Raw genomic sequence first — 17607 nt, 5'->3', positions numbered from 1 at the left:
ACAAAACAAAATTCTGGGACAAGTTTTATAAGAATGCTAATCTAAAATCCATAGAAAAGAGCTATTTTTGCTTTATTAAAACATCTGCTAAAAATAAAAATGAAACTAAGTCAAACAGAAATAAACTGGGAAGGAGTCTTGAAAAATCAATCTTCCCAGAGTCAGTATTATTAGCCATCTCTAAAGTAAGTCATGCAGGAAAAATAACATGGCTCCCCAAGGCATCTGGGTCTCTTGAGGCTTTAAAGTACTCTGGACAGATACACTGAGGTTTTCTAAAAATATGTAACCTAAAACTCCAAAAAAACTATTTATCTTCATTTTCATTCTTTCACTTCTGGGTTTCATTTAAAGATTTTGGTGTTAGAGATTTCTCTGGCAGTGCAGTGGTTAAGACTCTGCACTTCCAATGCAGGGGGTGCAGGTACAATCCCTTTTTGGGGAACCAAAATTCCAAAAGCCATGTGGCATGGCCAATTAAAAAAAAAACAACTTCATGTCAGACATATAGAAAAGAAGTGCTCTTACTGGATCGATGCCAAAAGGATATGGTCCACCAAAAACTCCAGTGACAGCTGGGTTCAGCTGGAGGACAGGGTTCCCCCGAAGTGTCTCTTCCCTACCATGTTAGGAGAAAACCAGCATTTATTTTTTTATCAAGAGAGGGAATCACTGTGATCCAAAAACTGATCCCCAGAGAAACTACTATAAGCTACCTTGTCTTTTCAGTAACAGAGGAGGGATTAGTATTAGAGAGTGAGAAGGGATCATAGATAACAAAGAGAAAGATTAAACATACATACAAGACCAGGTAGGGAAATCGGGAGACCTGCTTTTAACTTACAAAAAGAATCAATGTGCCTAAATTACAGTTTCAGTTCCTTGATACTACTGAACAAATCACAAAGCATTTCCCAGGCTAGAGCATAGATAAGAGGAGACACTACATTCTTTTGGAACAGAAACAGTGTCAAACACTTCCTAAAGAAGTGCTGGTTTACCACTTATCTGGAAATCCAGAGCTGGACGTGAAAGGAATAAGCTTTGACTTTCAGCTTCTTGGCAACTTACGTCCAGTTGTATATATCGAACATCGGCCGTACGCTCCAGGATGACCCAAAGATATTAAGAGACTTGGAAAAGCAGTCGTTATAGATGAGGCCAGTGTAGATGGAGAACACGCCCATCAACAGAATGATGTACCTGCCGCTGAATATAGTGCTGAACATCTGGGAGCCAGAAGAAAGAGGCCAATGAAACATAATCCCTGCAGCTCAAGTTGTGACAATATCATTCAGAATATACTAGCCCCTTCCTCTCTTGCCACTTTTACCCCATTCTGGGTCAGAGAGCTTGAAGTAAAGACCAAAATACAAACGCTAACAAGAAATGTACTTTCACAGCACATGGCCTCTTTAGTGTTAAAATGAACATAGCGCCTCTATTCTCTAAATAGTCTCTAAAATTTCTCTATGGGTCAGAGACTTCCAGATCATAATTTTCATAATGGTGCTTGAGAAATTATAAAGTTTCAGACCAACGCAGATGTAACCTAGACATTAGTTCATTCTTGAATTAGCTAGTGTTAACTGTGTGGTTACCAGTGGGGCGAGCCAAGGGGAGATGGTCAGATAGGGGTAAGTGACTCAAGAGGTACAAACCACTATGCATAAAATAAATAAGCTATAAGGATATATTGTACAGCACACAGAATGTAGCCAACATTTTGTAATAATTATAAGTGGAGTGTAATCTATAAAATTTTGCAATCACTATGCTGTACGCCTGAAACTAATGTAATATTATAAATCAATAATACCTCAACAAATAAGTAAAAAGAAAATATATTTCCATCAATCATGGAGAAAAGACTGAATTATCCTTCTGTATGTACAAAATTTTTATAGACCTGTTGCCCTATGGAGAGACAAAAACAGTATGCAGCCAAAGATTACAGGAGAAAAGTATTAGAAATATGTCAAGAAAATAATACTACTATCTTATGTTTCTGAGTTTCTAGCAAAAACAAACAGACAAAACATCACCTCATTCTCATTCTTCTGGGAGAGGATCCGGCTCTCTCTTAACACCATCCATACAGCAAAAAGAGTCATCAAAATGCCATGGCCAAGGTCACCAAACATCACAGCAAACAGGAAAGGGAAAGTGATGATGGTGTATGGAGCTATAAAGAGACCAAACAGAGAAAAAGACAAATTCCAGAAAACCGCAGCTCCTAACACACCACATCCTTCTCCATAATCTAAGATCAGTATAAAAGGGACTCATTCCCAAGCTGCTGGTCAGAGGGATTCCCAGGAAATAATGTCCACAGCAGGATTTGCACAGACTCACAAAGCTACCACCAGCATTTTCAACAAAGAATCACACAGGAAATGAAGGTTTTGTCTCTAGCCTTGGCACCAGGGGGGTTTGTCTCTTGATTCCTTTTCTTTCACTCCTGGGATGCTGCTCCTGGGACAGGCCAACTTTCCTCCCCTGTGCACTGCAACCAGCTGAATAAAGCCACCAGGTTAAGTGGGAGAACGTTCAGAATCTGGAGCAGATCAGGTCCTGCAGAAGACTCCCACTGAACATGAATTACCTGACTCTTGATTTCATCACTAACTCTCTGAACAGAGGACAAATCTGCCTTGTGCTTAAAATGGTCAACTGCTATATTTTCTCTATCTAACCTGGAACCAGGAAACTATTCTAAAATGTCAATGACCTTGGGAAAACTTTTTCCTTAAAGCAGTTCCAGCAAATGGCATGTGAGTGAAAGCCAGGTGCTATACAGCCGTGAGGACAGAGGAACCCAATCTATGGAGCTCATGCCTATAAAATTCCTATAAAATCGCCTGCTAAAGGAGTTCCACCTGGCAATAAACCTCACTCCTTACATCCAGATAGGCACCTCTTCATGGGAATTCTACAAGAGGTGAGGCCTGGACAGCATCTTCAGTCTTGAGCCAATTGCTCAATTGCGTTCAAAGTGAAGCATTAAAAGAAATAACAAAAAAATCTCCAGAGGGAAAAGATTCAAGCTTTTTTACCTGGATTTATCTCTCGGTAAGTTCCAATTCCATAAGCATCCACTATGTTCTGAAAGCCATACGTGAACTTGTTGGTCTTGTTATAGGTGGGGGGAGTCTGGTTTGTCTGCATCCTGTTCAGAATGGAGGGCACGGTGGAACCACTGTGCTCCTGGGAAACATCAAGCACAGATCAGAATCAGGTCACCCTTCTGATTACGGTGGTGGATTCATAGGCATATATTTGTCAAAACTCACTGAATAGTACACGTAAAATATGTGTATTTCCTTTCAGGTAAATTATATCTCAATCTTTCCAGTCTTTGAGGACACTAGAACTAGCTATAAAATTTATGATGATACGTGTAAACGAAGTCTTGGGAAGAATATCCTTATCATGAAACAAAAAAATTAAGTCTAAAATGTATAGACAAAAAAATGTGGTACTTTCTTCCCTGAAGATATCCTTATCTGTGTACAAGTGTCATTGTTCTCTCCTGCTTTTATGAAGAAAGCGAAGTTATTTTCTGACTTTTCCCTCTTCACCACCTCCTCTTAATTCTCTAATAATCCTTGGAGTCTAGCAGACCACGCCTGGTCAAAGTGGCTCCAAAGATCTTTTCTCTTACATGCAAGCCCCTGACACTGGAGAGCTTCCTCTTCTGTTTACCAGCCATGCCTTTCCTGTCTCTTTGCTGGTTCCTCCTCCTCTGCCTGTAATACTGCAGGCCCCCGAGGTTCTATTATTAACTCCTTATTTTCTCTCTTGGAGGTCTCATTCCCTGCCAATCTCATGTATCCTATTTCTTTCATTTTGCCTTTTTTTTTTTTTTTTTTTTTGAGTAAAGCAGGCTTTTACTGTTCACAAGGTTATTTGTGAGGTGCAAAAATCTTCCCATGCATTCTCCCATTCAATTTGGGCTGCCACAGCAAGACAGACAGAAAGCTTGAGGACATATTTTTCTTGCATCTGTATGTAGTGGAAACCTTAGCAGAGAGTAACTACTCCAGGCCTGTCCAATAGAGGCATTTTCCCCTTTTGAGAACTATCTCATCGTCTGTTTTACATTTCCACATGGATTTCTGTCCAACCCCTCAATGTGACTGAAACGGAACTTAGCAGCTTTCTCCAATCAATAAGTTTCTCTTACTGAATCTCAACTTCCATTAATGGAACTATTATTCTACCAGTCACCCAGCTTTGATACCTCAGAAACATTTTAATTTTTTCACCTTGTATTTCTCCTGTACATTGCTAAATACTAGGTCTATCAATGGATACTTCCTTCAGAATGTTTCACAAATTCATCATTATTTGCTCTTCCCATTGCCAGGTCTTACTGCCAGGTCATTATCACTTACTACTGTTTACAATAACCTAACTGTCCTCCCACTTGTAGGCTCTTTCAGCTCCCCAACCCAACCCCCATGCTATCAGTGGATTACTCTTTTATTTAATTGATTGATACTGATTGATTGATTGATTGACTGAGTCATGCAGCATGCAGGACATGAGATCTTAGTTCCCCGACCAGGGATTCAACCTGTACCCCCTGCAGTGGAAGCGTGGAATCTTAACCACTGAACTGTCAGGAAAGTCCCTGGATTATTCTTTTAAAACTGTTGTGATCATCATGTCCTTTCACTGCTAAATAACTCCCAGTGTCTCTCTACTCCCTCCAGGATAAAATTTAAACTCACTAATCTGGTATTAATGACCCTTCATAATCAGGTTCCTGGCTCCCTGACTCAGGTTTACCTCCTGCTCTTTCAGCTTGCCCGCTACAATTCCTGTTCTGGCCCAACCATGTGTGTCATACTGTACTTGCCTTTGGCCAGACTGTTTACTTCTTGTTATTGCCAAAAGACATCTTATCCAGTCTTCAAAGCACTGAGTAAATGCCACCTTCTTGAAGCTTCTTCTGATCATCCTTGCTGGACAAGCTAGCACCTGCCTTCCCTCTACACACATAAACTGCTCTTGGCACAGACTGTCTTGTATGTTTGCACATCAGCCTCTTCAAGTCAGAAGATACTTGAGGGCCTACTTTTTATATCTCTGTACCTCCTGACCCCTCGATCAGAGGCTTGGACAGGGCAGTAGCTGTAACTACTACTAAAGGGTTATACTATGTACCTAGACTAATGGACAGAGAGAATGGACCAGGAAACTGATGTTCTGGGTGTGAGTAACCCTGAAGGATCACAGGGATATGATCAAATCATTTAATCTTTTCTGAATTACAATTGCTACATTTGAAAATAAGGATACACGAGATGTTCTGTCAGGATACAAGGTGAGTACAAGGTGGGTAAACTGAAGAATTCTGAGACAAAAATGCCACGAGAATGTGATTGATTCCTGTTACCACTGATGGAAACCTCTCTTCCTGGCTGGAGGCTGCACTGCCAGCTGTGGGGGACTCACCGTGCCCCTTCTGAGCGCAAACTGGATGGAGTCAAGGTCAGTGACAGGGCACCAGACCTCCGCAATTAGGCACTTCTGGGTCACATCTATGTTGCACAGGTTCAAAGTATGGTAGATGGCCTTCATCTTCCGCACCTTGATGAACCAGACACGGATGTTCTTGGCAGCAGCCTGAAGAACCCTCTGGCGGTGATCCTCTGTTTGGTTCAGAACCTTTGGGGAGAGAAAGGAGCAGGAGAGCGATTCTTCTAACGCCCTTCTTCCATTTCAGGACATGAGGGCAAGGAGGCACAGCTTTCTGAGAAGGGATGCGGGGGAATCTGTTTTTTCTCTTCCTCTGGCTAGAAGGTTTTGTGTTTTTTTTTGGCCAAATTGAAAGAAATTAAGAGTTCTACTTACTAATGTTCATATTCACTTCACTTCAAGCTAAAGAGAAACCTGAGGAAATGGTTTTCAGCTTTTCTAATTTTACCACCAAATCTATGGCTGAACAATGCAGTCACTGGCTTTTATCTGGTTCATTAAAGAGCAATGGTTTTCCATATGGAGCCTGTAACTCTGACTTGAAGAAGTCAGTGTCCCAGGCCCAGGAACGGACAGAGTTGTCACATCCGTACTTATGAACAGCAGGCCGCAGAACGCCCCTGAACATCAGCCAGCACTGAGGAGTGGGGGGAAAGAGGCGCTGCTGATCGCCATCATCTGCTTCTTAGAGACTCCATGCTGGGGAAGGAGACAGGAGACTCATGGCCTCTGGAGAGGATTCAGACTGCCACATACCACAGTCATCACAGAGCAGATGAGGCTTGATTTTTCTGTCAGGCTTTGTTTTCTGCCCAGGAAGCCCGATCCCTTGGAAACCAGCACAGAGTTACCTCGGAGGAATAATACTGCCTCGACTAGAGGTGGAAAGAAAGGCCAGGGACACTTCACATTCTACTGTCTTGTTTATCACCAAATATTTAACAGGTCTATAGCAGGTGAGGGGAGAAGCCAAAACCAGGCAAGCAGCTCACCACTCACTTGTGCATAAGAATCTATCTGAAATCTCAACATCTTTTTGAAAAGGAAAAAACTATATATTAATCATTTTAGCACAAGTGCTCCATCATAGCTGGTTCTTCAGGTCAGTTCAGGAAAAAAAGTCATGACTGCTCCCTGAGAAACTGTCTTGGGCAGTAGAAAGTAACTTCCACGAGAGGTTTAAAAAAAAAAAAAACCCATGGCATGCTAGGGAAACTCTTGTTCACTTGAGAATAAGGAACAAGGATACTTTCTCCCCTGATTGTTGACAATTTCACAATGACTATTTAAACTTCTAGAAGGATGCTAATAAACTTGCCCCCACCCCTACATCTCACTCCTTGGTATTCAATCCCTTTTAAAATTTTACTTCAAAAAATTAATCCATTAAAATTTTACTTCATACATTTTGGTGCTTTAGAAGTCAAATTCTAGCCATTTATAAAGGCTACACCACATGTTCTTCACAGTCTACTGCAACCCTACTCATAAGGAGGGGGTATAACAGTCCTAGAAGCCAGAATGTACACATGGCTCATTACCCATCAGCAGTTCGAAGAAAACTCTCTTCCCTTGGTTAAACTGCTAAGTGCAGCTAACAGGAGCCAGCAGCAGGTCAAGTGGTGGGTCATACACAACACGGGTTGAAATGTTTCAACATGTCGAACATGATTCTTAATATTTCAAGGTAACAATCATTACATTCTTTCAACAGGGAACCAAACTCCAACTGGGCACCCTTTTCCTCCCATGTATGTATAAATCATGACTCCCTCTTTAGAAGCCTGTGACAGCCATCACGTGCACAAACTACACACACTACGACGGGGTAAAAGTTCCTTCCTGGGTAACAAGAGTTACCCCAGGACTCTGACTAGACTGTATGTTCAGACTCAAGGTGACCAGGAGGACACACACCAAGCTATTAAGAGTAGCTGCCTCTGGAGGTAGAGCATGTCTGTGAGAGGCAGAATTGATTTGATATGTACTTCTGTATTATTTGATTTTTTTCTTAACTAAGCATACTTTATTATTCATACTTCATTCACTATAAATGTATCTCAGACTCATGAGCTGGGGAACTGAATATTCTAAGCAACAACGATTTCAGGTGCATAGCATCTCTGTCTCATTTGAAGATAATTCACACCATTTTAAAGTCATTCCCTGTGGGGGATGGGGAAGAGTTTCAGGGAATGACTTAAAAATAGTACACACACACACAAACAAACATATCCTGAGCTTCTGTAAGTGCCTAATAAACTGTTAGTGCTTCAAGTAAGCAGTATTTCACAAAGACAAACTCCCTTGAGGTCTCAGTGTACCATTTGGAGATCATCAATCCTGGTATTAACTCCAGAAGCCATCTCCTTTCTCTCCTGCGGCGTCTCAGGACAGGGATAGAGTGAAGCCCGGAACCTGGAATTTGCAGACACAGCCTGAGGAACACTGACATTGCTTCACGGAGCCAGTTTAAGTAATCTCAGAACATAATCCCAACATACTGGAAGGACCAAAACAGGATTAGTTCAGACTGATGCACTAATCAATAATAATTATTTATGGGAAGGGGCCTACAATAGAGCAGCAAGCAACATTTGAACTGTCTTGGCATTCTCTGTAACTATTAAATTCCTTTAGATTAAAAAAGAAAGACAGAAGCAGTTATTACAAATCACATTATAAAGTGCTGGAGAAAAATGGCATGGACAAAGGATCTCATGGGCAGAATTTCAGAAAAGTTTAAGGGCACAGTGCCTACGATACACTGCTAGGTATGCAAACCCATTGTCCAAAAACAATGTAGAATTTATAAACCATGAGTCCTAATTACTTTTCCCAAGAAAAGGAAATTGTGATTTTGACAGTCTGTAAAAAAAAAATAAACTTAGGCCATTTCTGGTCAAGATAACCTTCACATTATTAAAAAATATATTCCCCACGTTAAGGTGGACTTACAGGGCTTGTGTCTCACCATTCTACAGGCTTAACAGGTGGCCTGGCTACACCCTTCGGGGAGGCATGTTTCTCTTACCCTTCACAGATTTTCTTGACTCTGTTTTTCAGCTGATCGCCTTGGAAGAAAATGATGAACACAGACTTGTGCACGTAGTCTCCCTAGGCCCCAAACCAAAAACCAAGAATTCAGACTTATAACCCAGAAAACTTCTTAAGCATCTTTCTTTCTTGGTGACATAGAAACAACTGGAATCCTTTAAGGGTCTGGCAATCATGCACTTTAACCATTATCTTCAATCCATCTCTTAAGCTCCACAAGAACATTTGCTCTATAAAGATATACAAAAATCTTCCCATACTTGTTTTTAAACTCAGTGAGGAGCTTGACACAGATGCAAAGATGATTCTCTTCTTAGTAGAATTTAGCCCTATCTACCAATTCAACTATTCAAACTGAATAATTCTTATATTGCCTAAATGACTCAAGTACAGAGAAGAAAGGAAGTCATTCCTGCCTGCTCGCATGCTCAGAAACTCCAGATAAAGGGGACTGAATAACTACAAGGAGCTGAGCAGCTGGGGAGAAATGCTGATGCACAATCTCATGATTCATGCTGAATTAGACCTCAGGGGGCAGGGAGGAAGGCAATCTATCCAAAGACCAAGTGTATACCTGAAGCCTGAGGCAAAGGTTAGTAGGAAAGATCAGAAAAAGACTCTATAGTGGGTGTTAGCCAGGACTGTCTCTGGTGGCCTGTATTTTCTCCAGTTCCTACAGAGCTTTTATAACAGGAAAACAAACAAAACTTTGGAGGATAAAGAAGGAAGAGGAGGGAAGGAGTAAGTAAGGCTCATGGGTCTTAAATTCCTAAGTTCTCCAGGAATTAACTGGAGCACATTCTTTGTGCAGCTGCTTTGTCAGAGACAGCCAGACCCTCCCTTTACTCCACTTGTTGATAAAAAATAATGCTTCTGTTGCCCAGGAACCTGGCTGAATATTCCTGAGAATAGCTCCACATGAGGTGTAACTGCTGATTGTGATGTTTCCATGACCCAAAGACAGCCTTCAGTAAGACTACAAAACTGGTACTTTAGGAGACTCACCGTAACCTAAGTGTCACCACCCTCCTACTCGGTCCCGAGGACATGATCCATTTACTTCTAGCTGAAGGACCCAGCTACTCTGAGAAGCCTCATAATTCAACCTCTCTTCTTAGGTTTAAAAAAAAAAAGAATACTAATTTAAGACACCCAAAAGATAATTAAGAACATAATAACCAACTCCAGGCTTCTAAATAACACTAATAGCAAAGTGAACTAAATTTCTTGCAGAACAGTTACTCATCTTTGCTTGTCATCTCTGAATGGATTCACCATATAAATGTAGGTTTATGCTAAGAACTCTGTCCTGTTATGTCAAATGCCAAGATGTTAAGTCATTCCTGCTTTCCAAAGCACTGGGTAGGGAATATCATCCTATTTTGCACAACATAAATCTTGAAACTAAGTTCCTAAAATTCCCAACAAACAAGTAGACCAAAACCATCAATTAAAGTTTCATCAACTTATGAAGATCACAGTTTAGGAAATCTCTCCTCCTTGTACACATGGATGTTACCAAACTTGGAACCAGATGTCTTGCTTTAATTTTCATTTAAGAGTTAATGTTCTTTTGGTCCCAGATAAGTACCAGAAAACACATAAAGCTGAAATAACTGGAGGGAATTCCCTGGCAGCTCAGAGGTTAGGACTCAGCACTTTCACTGCTGTAGCCTGGGTTTGATCCCTGGTAGGGGAACTAAGACCCCACACATCATGTACACATTGTATGTACACATACGATGGAGGCGAAGAGGAAAAGAGGAGTCCCTCAAATTCCCAGATCCAAACGGAGTAAATGTAAGGGCTCCTCTTGTGAGGGTCAGGTTCAGGTGGCACATGCTATGCCGCTGCTCTGAGTTCCCTGTACCAGACCTACTCCACCAGACGCAATTCCCTTGTCTTACAGTCACAGGATCCTCCAGGGGGTTCTCGATTTCAGCCTGCCGCAGGAACACATTCCCCCGGCACACCCGCCAAAGCATGCGCTCAAAAGTAGGGATGCGCTCCCGGTTAATCACACCAGCCACGAAGCTGTGGGGAGAAGAGCCAGATTGGGAATGGTTCCATGCCACAGGATAGGAGGAAAGTGAAGAGCAGGGGAGGGGAAAGATGTCAGACAGGAGGCTGGGCGTTGCTATGCCAAAATAACTGCCAAAATCTGATTCCTGGACTCAGCAGAGGGTTGACAGAACGACTTAGGAACTGAACCCAAAGTAAGTCAGCAACAACTTGCAACAGGCTCAGAAGAAAGGGCATCCTGGAAGGCAGTGAATGCCCAGCCTGACTGCTCTTCTGAACAGCAAAAATGGACATGACTCCGCTGAGTACAGAGGGTCGAAGTGGTACTTACCCAAGTCTCAAGGGCGTGCCTCTTCCCATCTCGCTTGGCTCCAAGAGGGACGAGGACTCTTCCAACAGGTCTGGATCCGCCATCTGCTGATGATGCAATTCAGCCTGAATTCACAAATCAATTAATATCTAATGAAAATAGTTAGTGGCATGCAGGGAACGAGGAACCAGGAGATAAGTTCAGAAAATAAAGATGAAAAAAAGAAAACCACCAAAAGAGAAGACATACCCACAAAAAGAAGACAAGAAGAACAGGGGAAGAAACAAAGAAAAGACAAGAGGTAAAGGAAGCAGAACTGCCCCAGTAAAGCATCTGGGGAAATGGTTTTAGAAATAAGGAATAAAGAAAAAAACGTTAAATGATAGTGACACCCGTATAAACCTGTGACTTGGTGGAAACCATTTTTTCTCTTATGTTTTCCTGAATAAGCCATGAAAGTATCAAAAATATTCTTGCATATGCATAGAAGCTGAAGTATTTCTTCCTTTTGAGCAAAAACAAGGCAGCTCAGCAGATACATTCAATATCAAATTTCCAGGCAGCTGCAAATTAGACTTTTCCCTGTGTAAGAATGTAAAAGATGGAGACTCTCTTTCCCAGGAAGAAAGCAAGGAGCTGTCACTGTCCTGAACAGGAGAAAGATAGAAGGGGTGTCTCCAGACGTCTAGGTTTTCCATGCCCTTAAAAAGTCAAAACATGCGGGCTTTCAGCACACCCACTATTTAAAAGAAAAAAAAAAAAAAAAAAAGCTTCAAACCATGGGATTTAAAGAGTATTCGTTGTCCAAAAAGGTAAGAAACACAATAGTTGGGCAGGCATGGGCCTTCACTGCATCAATAAAGGGAAGGAAAAGCGAAAACATACCTGAATGTCCTAGTTTCTGACCAGGAATCCAGGTAAAAAGTTCCTGTGGGCTTTACAGCTTAAGGATTCTTGAGAACATAGCTTAAGTCAACAATCTAAATCAAGTGAAAAAAAGTAACAGATAATAAGCCAATTCAGAACATGTGGACTAGTTGGATTGTTGAGATTTAAAATGATTTCCACCACGACAGTTTATACAATAAAATGGAGGAGGAGCAGGACCTTCTCAGATGCAGACCTACATTTCTCAGCCTTTCTCTACACAATACTTCTTGCCCCGTTTCCTCTCAGCCTCTCTCTCCACAATACGTCTCGCCTTATTTCCTCTCACCAGGAAGGAGGAGCTGCCCTAAGAAATGAAGGCTAACTGACCGCTCCACTGCCTCATCTCCCCAGCTTCAATATCCATGGCCTACCTGTTTGACCAAAGACTAGAAGTGAGCCAGAGGAATCTTCCTTTTCAAAAGCAGAACTAAATAAAAATGAAGTCAGGAGAATTTTTCTCATCATCTTCACTCCAAATTTCAGTTTGATTCTACTCTTATCAATCCTGCTATTAAAAAAAAGCCACAGGGGATCCCTTCTTGATAGTCACAGGACTATAAATGTAAAGTCACAGGGTGGGGGTGGGGAACTGAGTATAAACCAGATAAGTCTGAAAGTCTAAACAAGTGAAAGCAATTGTTTGGGAAGTAAATTCTAGAAGCAGGATCAACTCTCAACGACCAAAAGAAAAAAGAAAAAAATTTGTTTAAAAAAAAAAATGAAGGATAGGCAGTGGGCACACCAGAAGTGCAGAGAAATACCACCATGAGATTTGGGAAACTTTCTGAACTGAACTGAAGATGAGATAATGAGGGCACAGGTTACTACTTGTTCTCAAGTGCGCAGTTCTTGTTTCTGCTTAAAATCAAATCCGCTGACTACAAACCACAGGCAGCTTGCTTTGAGGATCCAGAGTAACTACAGCATTTCATCTTGCTCTTAGGATGTCCCTTAGCAAAAACCAGTGAAACTCACAAGCCTCCTGTCTACTCTACTGCATGGTTCACAATGCTTGGTTTAAGTAAACCATAAAGATAAAGCTCAGTGCAAATATGTGCTCTAAAGGGGAGAACTGATGGAAAAGCAAACAGTGCTCCTCTAAAGGAGAAGGCTCCATCTAGAATCTCTGGGAATACCGAAAAAAAAAAAAGGGCAGAATTAAAATCAAATACAAATTTACAATAATATTCTAATTAATAATTACACCATTTCAAACTTAAGAATCCTTCAAATGAAATAATTGTGCCTGATGAGAAACTGTCCAGAACCACTAACTGAGGGCCTTTAAAGCAATATCTAAAACCATGTCATCAAGTATCTCAGTCCTAATCTGGGTTCTTTCATAAAAATACTGCCAAAGTTCTTCTACATTACTTGCTGTGCCCTCTGGTTTACCCGTTCCCCCAGTCAGAATACTAAAACCATGCCTTGAAAGAGGAAGTAGCACAACTTCAATAGTTCTATTTCTACTCTTCAGTATAAGCAGCACATCCAGTTCAAGCTACATGACCAAGAGCAAATACTTTTCTTTCCATTGACATGAGAAAAAAATTACATTTAATCACCCGAAGTATTCACGCAAGCCCCAAAGGAGATGGCAGATGGGAAAGAAAAGTAAAGAAAGCAGATGGATGGAAAACTCAGAAGGAAAGGAAGGCAGGGCTCTGCATGCCATTAACCATTACTTTTCCAGTCTTCTTTACGCTTTCATATGTTATGGTGCTTATGGTAAAAGATGCAGAGAAATCTCTCCAGCTCTTACAGTTCTTCATAAGCAAGAAGACTGAGAAAAGGATAATCATTAACAAGTCATTTAAAATGCTCTGGATAAGAAATGGCTAAGTTGAATTTGTAATCATCATAAATCATAAGACTATTCAATATGTGTTTACCTCTCCCCTTCTCCACACCTGGCCAATCATAACCCCTATGCCTGGGGACGCAGTGAATCATTTTCTGATTTAGTCATTTTCTGCTAACTCATTATTGTAAATTACTGATCATATTCACCAAATTATATTCAAAAGAAGGGTTTAAAATAGGTAGTGTTTCAGGCCATTGACAAACATTATAATCTCAGGCATGGAAGAAAGGCTCATGAAAAGTCTACATTTCTGAGACTCGAGGTCCCAAGTCTCCTGATCTTTTGCATCGTGTGAAGCGTGTACTCGCAGGTGCAGACGTGCTTAACTCTGTGCAGCTCTGTCTCCTGTCCTGGCAGCGACCCTGAGGCTGCTATCTGGCCTCAGCAGGGCAGGGGCTATTGAAAGGGGCCTGGCTGAGGCTGTGAGCTAATGACTAGAGTGGACAAGATGCTGACTGTGCACGAGGAGGGAAAAGGAGGGGTTCCTGCCACTGGAAATAGTGGGACTGATGACGACAGCAGCAGAAGAGCCTCTCACAGCCAAGGCCTCATGCTCAAAAAAATGCTTTGCATGAGTAGGAGGGGGGAAACGATGCAAAATGGAGAGGGTGTGAAGGTCATGCCTGACTTCTCAAGATGGGCATTTCATGTTTACACCTATTAACCACAAAGAAAATTCCTAAACCCACAGTAACAATTTTAAAATCTTATATCATCTTTCCAAGTGATTCTGCTTATTTTGTTTTTACTATTATTGTGTGTGTGTGTGTGTTTTTTTTTTTTTTTGTATTATAAAATGAAGAGTTAAAAAAACTATTTTCCTTAAGGGAGTCCATTTGTCAGTCTTTTTTTCAGAATTTCTCCCAGAATGAACTAGACTAGGAAGTCTATCCCAATCCTTAAAACTCAGGAGACTATGAAAAACATTCTCATATATCTCATCAATATCCCAGCAAAAAACTAAAGGGTATATCAAAAGGGGGAAAAAGGCAGGGAGAGGGTCAAAGAACTAAGTACCCAATAATGATAAAAGTAACTGAGCTTTGATCTTGAGGCCAGGTTTACTTTGGATCTGTGGGCAGCAGCTTGGACACGTATAAAAAGCACGCCATCTGTGAGCCTAGGGAGTCACTGTGTTCGTGGATGTTTCCAGACATGACTAAGTGATATAGCCCTTGAACACAGAGACCATGTCACCCAGCTGATGCCTCACAAACAGCAAGTGCTCTTCAAATGATCCAACAATAATAATGCTGTATTATTATTAAATATAATATTATTATTAAATAATAATAATGTTTAGGCAGTGAGTATACTGGAATTCCAGATTATTTGTTCATCAAAAACCACTTGACATAAGTGACCATGCCTGTTGCAAAAGACCTGGAACACTTGGAAAGAGCTAATTACACTGTCCCACATCCTTTAATGTGATGATAGTGGGGACTGGTGAAAGAAGTTACAGTCAGTTTCAAAATTCTCAACTCAGCAAGCAAACTGAATATTCACACCCTCTCTCTCCTGATATGTAGCCTGATCCTGATTCTCAGGACCAGGCAATTTAATTCCTAGGAGCTTTTCCCCCTTTCCCTGGCTCCAGTAGATCTTGTTAATTAGCATGGTTTCTCTGAGTCAGATCTTCAGTTACTGAGGAATGTAACACGTCTTCAGCTGACTTTCCCCAGCCCCGTGTGGTTCTCACGCTAGCATGCTTCAGAATCACCTTGTGAAAATGATCGCTGGGCCCCACCCTCAGGGTTTCTGAGTGAGGACTGAGAACTGGCATTCTGACAAGTTCCCAGGTGAGGCTGATGTTGCTGGTTGGCAAACCCCAGGCTAGAGAACTAGGGAGAGTTATTTTTTCTTCAAAACATAGAAATTAAAAGTGAAACCGAGGACTTATCACATACTAACTAAAGCAGGCCTTTTGTTTTTTTTTAAAAGCTTTGCTAATTTTTGTTGTTGAGCAAAGGAAATAAAGAACTTAATGGGGTGGTCTCCCTGGTGGTCCAGTGGTTAAGACTCTGCAGTGCTTCCAGTGCAGGAGGCATGGATTTGATCTTTGGTTGGGGAACATGCTGCAAGGCGTGGCTGAAAATTTTTTTTTTAAAAAAAGAACTTATGGGAAGGCATACTGAATAGTGACTGGGACAATCTATGAAATGTACGATGTTGCTAATCGGGTGGCAAAGACACCTATAAAATAGAAGAGTTACCCATATTTTAGGCCATCAGTAAAAGCATGTCCACTCCGGAAGCTAAGACTCCTCCCCAGCTTTAATTGGGAGAAGGAAGCCTTTTGAGAGCCTTGTTCCAAATCCCTGTGGTGGGGTCACTTCAGCAAGCTGTCCCCTGGCAACTGAGTCACCTACATTTTTAACCCAGGAACTTATTAACATTTTGCCCCTACAAGGTACTGAAGTTGAGTTTAGAGGAAAATCCAGGAATTTCAAACAAGAATCCTACCAATTTTCCATACAACATAAAAAACAGCTCTCAAATTAAGTGTGCTTGCCATCTGGAGTACTTAAAAATATGCTCAAAGGCTGACAAGCAACCATAGAGGATACAAGCTAAAATTTAATGACAAAAGGTTTGGAGATTAAATTTTGTTTCAATTTCATGTATAACTTTTTCCTGTTGCTTCAACTTCAAGCATATACTTACCTTCATATGTAAAATTTCATCTATGTTTACACAACTACTTTAGGATTCCTTTCCTCATTTTGAGATGAAAAACTGCTGAAAATGCAAAAATATACAAAACCATGGCTGGCTGTGTACTGCATGGAAAATGGAACAGAATCTGACATTTCTTCAACTAAAACAGGGTGCAGAAATGGTATTGTTCCCAAACTAGCAAATTAAAATAATTATTGGAATAAAAATATGGCCCATTAGTGCTGGTGTAATATCAGCTGCTTAAATACTAAAAGAAACAGTAGTCTGACCTCATCAAAAAACTGTTGAGTTTTGCGAAGTATAAATTTTAATTCAGTTAGTTCTAGGAAATTTCTCTTCAGAGCTTCCTGGTTTGTGTTGATTTCCTTCAGTTCATTTTCAATCTTCTCAAAATTAGCCTATAGAAAAACAAAACAAACAAACAATCAATCAAACTATTAACTCACACTAAGCTCAAAATGCTTGCTCTAAAAAACAGATGAAATAATCCATCCCGCAGAATGCTGACCAGGCTGAATGTTCAAAGCTATCTTCATATCTACCCAGCAATACATCTGGCCCTGTGTATTCTTTGGTTCCATATCCACAGATTGTATAGTTAATCATAGTTATGCTTAGTTATGGTTAGTTAACCATAGGTCAAAAATATTTGGGGAGGAACATTTTCCAGAAAGTTCCAAAAAGCAAAACTTGAATCTGTTGCTCACTAGCAACTATTTTACCTATGATCTACTTTGTATTTACAATGATTAACATAGCATTTACATTGTATTAGGTATTATAAGTAATCCAGAGAGGATTTAGAGTATACGGGAGGATGAGCGTAGGTTATATGCAAATACTACAGCCATTTTATACAAGGGTCTTGAACACCAGCAGATTTTGATATTGAGGGAAGGGCTGGAACCAATCTTCCCTGGTTACTGCGGGATGACTGTACTGTGTTTTTACCAGGGTGGTTTTCTTTATAAAGGTTTTTTTTTTGCTTAAAATAGCCTCTTTTTGTCTATAGATTCTGTTATACACTTGGTTAAATCCCCCAGCGGACTTTAGATAAAATAATGATTGAAAAGTCTATCGAGATTTTATGAGATTCAGTTTATGAGATTATTAATAAATTACTAGTTAAATTAACATTAATCCAATAAATTTTCAACAAGCCAATAAACATTAGTGGCATGTGACAGTATTGGAGATATTAATACCACAGTGATTTTTATATCATAAAAAAGGAAATTCATTTTAATCCCGTCCA

The 17607-nt window shown here is 40.6% G+C and overlaps 1 protein-coding gene and 1 non-coding gene across 9 annotated transcripts in view; both read right to left on the bottom strand.

The window, feature by feature from the left end:
- Nucleotides 1-17607, bottom strand: part of ATP6V0A1 (ATPase H+ transporting V0 subunit a1) — a 55482-nt gene that overhangs the window by 20989 nt on the left and 16886 nt on the right. For 4 of the 8 annotated variants that reach the window (XM_027516908.1, XM_027516910.1, XM_027516907.1 and 1 more), the window contains exons 5-14: nucleotides 16622-16750; nucleotides 10898-11001; nucleotides 10452-10578; nucleotides 8522-8604; nucleotides 7812-7905; nucleotides 5464-5676; nucleotides 3057-3207; nucleotides 2046-2185; nucleotides 1072-1229; nucleotides 529-619 (exon numbers count right to left, since the gene is read on the bottom strand). In XM_027516908.1, coding sequence (XP_027372709.1) covers nucleotides 529-619; nucleotides 1072-1229; nucleotides 2046-2185; nucleotides 3057-3207; nucleotides 5464-5676; nucleotides 7812-7905; nucleotides 8522-8604; nucleotides 10452-10578; nucleotides 10898-11001; nucleotides 16622-16750 — 1290 coding nt within the window. The remainder of the gene's footprint in view (nucleotides 1-528; nucleotides 620-1071; nucleotides 1230-2045; nucleotides 2186-3056; nucleotides 3208-5463; nucleotides 5677-7811; nucleotides 7906-8521; nucleotides 8605-10451; nucleotides 10579-10897; nucleotides 11002-16621; nucleotides 16751-17607) is intronic. The other 4 variants (XM_027516913.1, XM_027516911.1, XM_027516912.1 and 1 more) reach the window with 2 other exon arrangements.
- On the bottom strand, nucleotides 3931-4065 carry LOC113878653. Its single transcript, XR_003507076.1, has one exon. It is a non-coding gene; the product is annotated as a small nucleolar RNA SNORA31 (small nucleolar RNA).

This window comes from Bos indicus x Bos taurus, chromosome 19 (assembly GCF_003369695.1).
Source record: "Bos indicus x Bos taurus breed Angus x Brahman F1 hybrid chromosome 19, Bos_hybrid_MaternalHap_v2.0, whole genome shotgun sequence".
Lineage (NCBI taxonomy): Eukaryota > Metazoa > Chordata > Mammalia > Artiodactyla > Bovidae > Bos > Bos indicus x Bos taurus.
The sequence above is the reverse complement of the archived record's forward strand: the minus strand, read 5'-3'. Positions and strand labels throughout refer to the sequence as shown.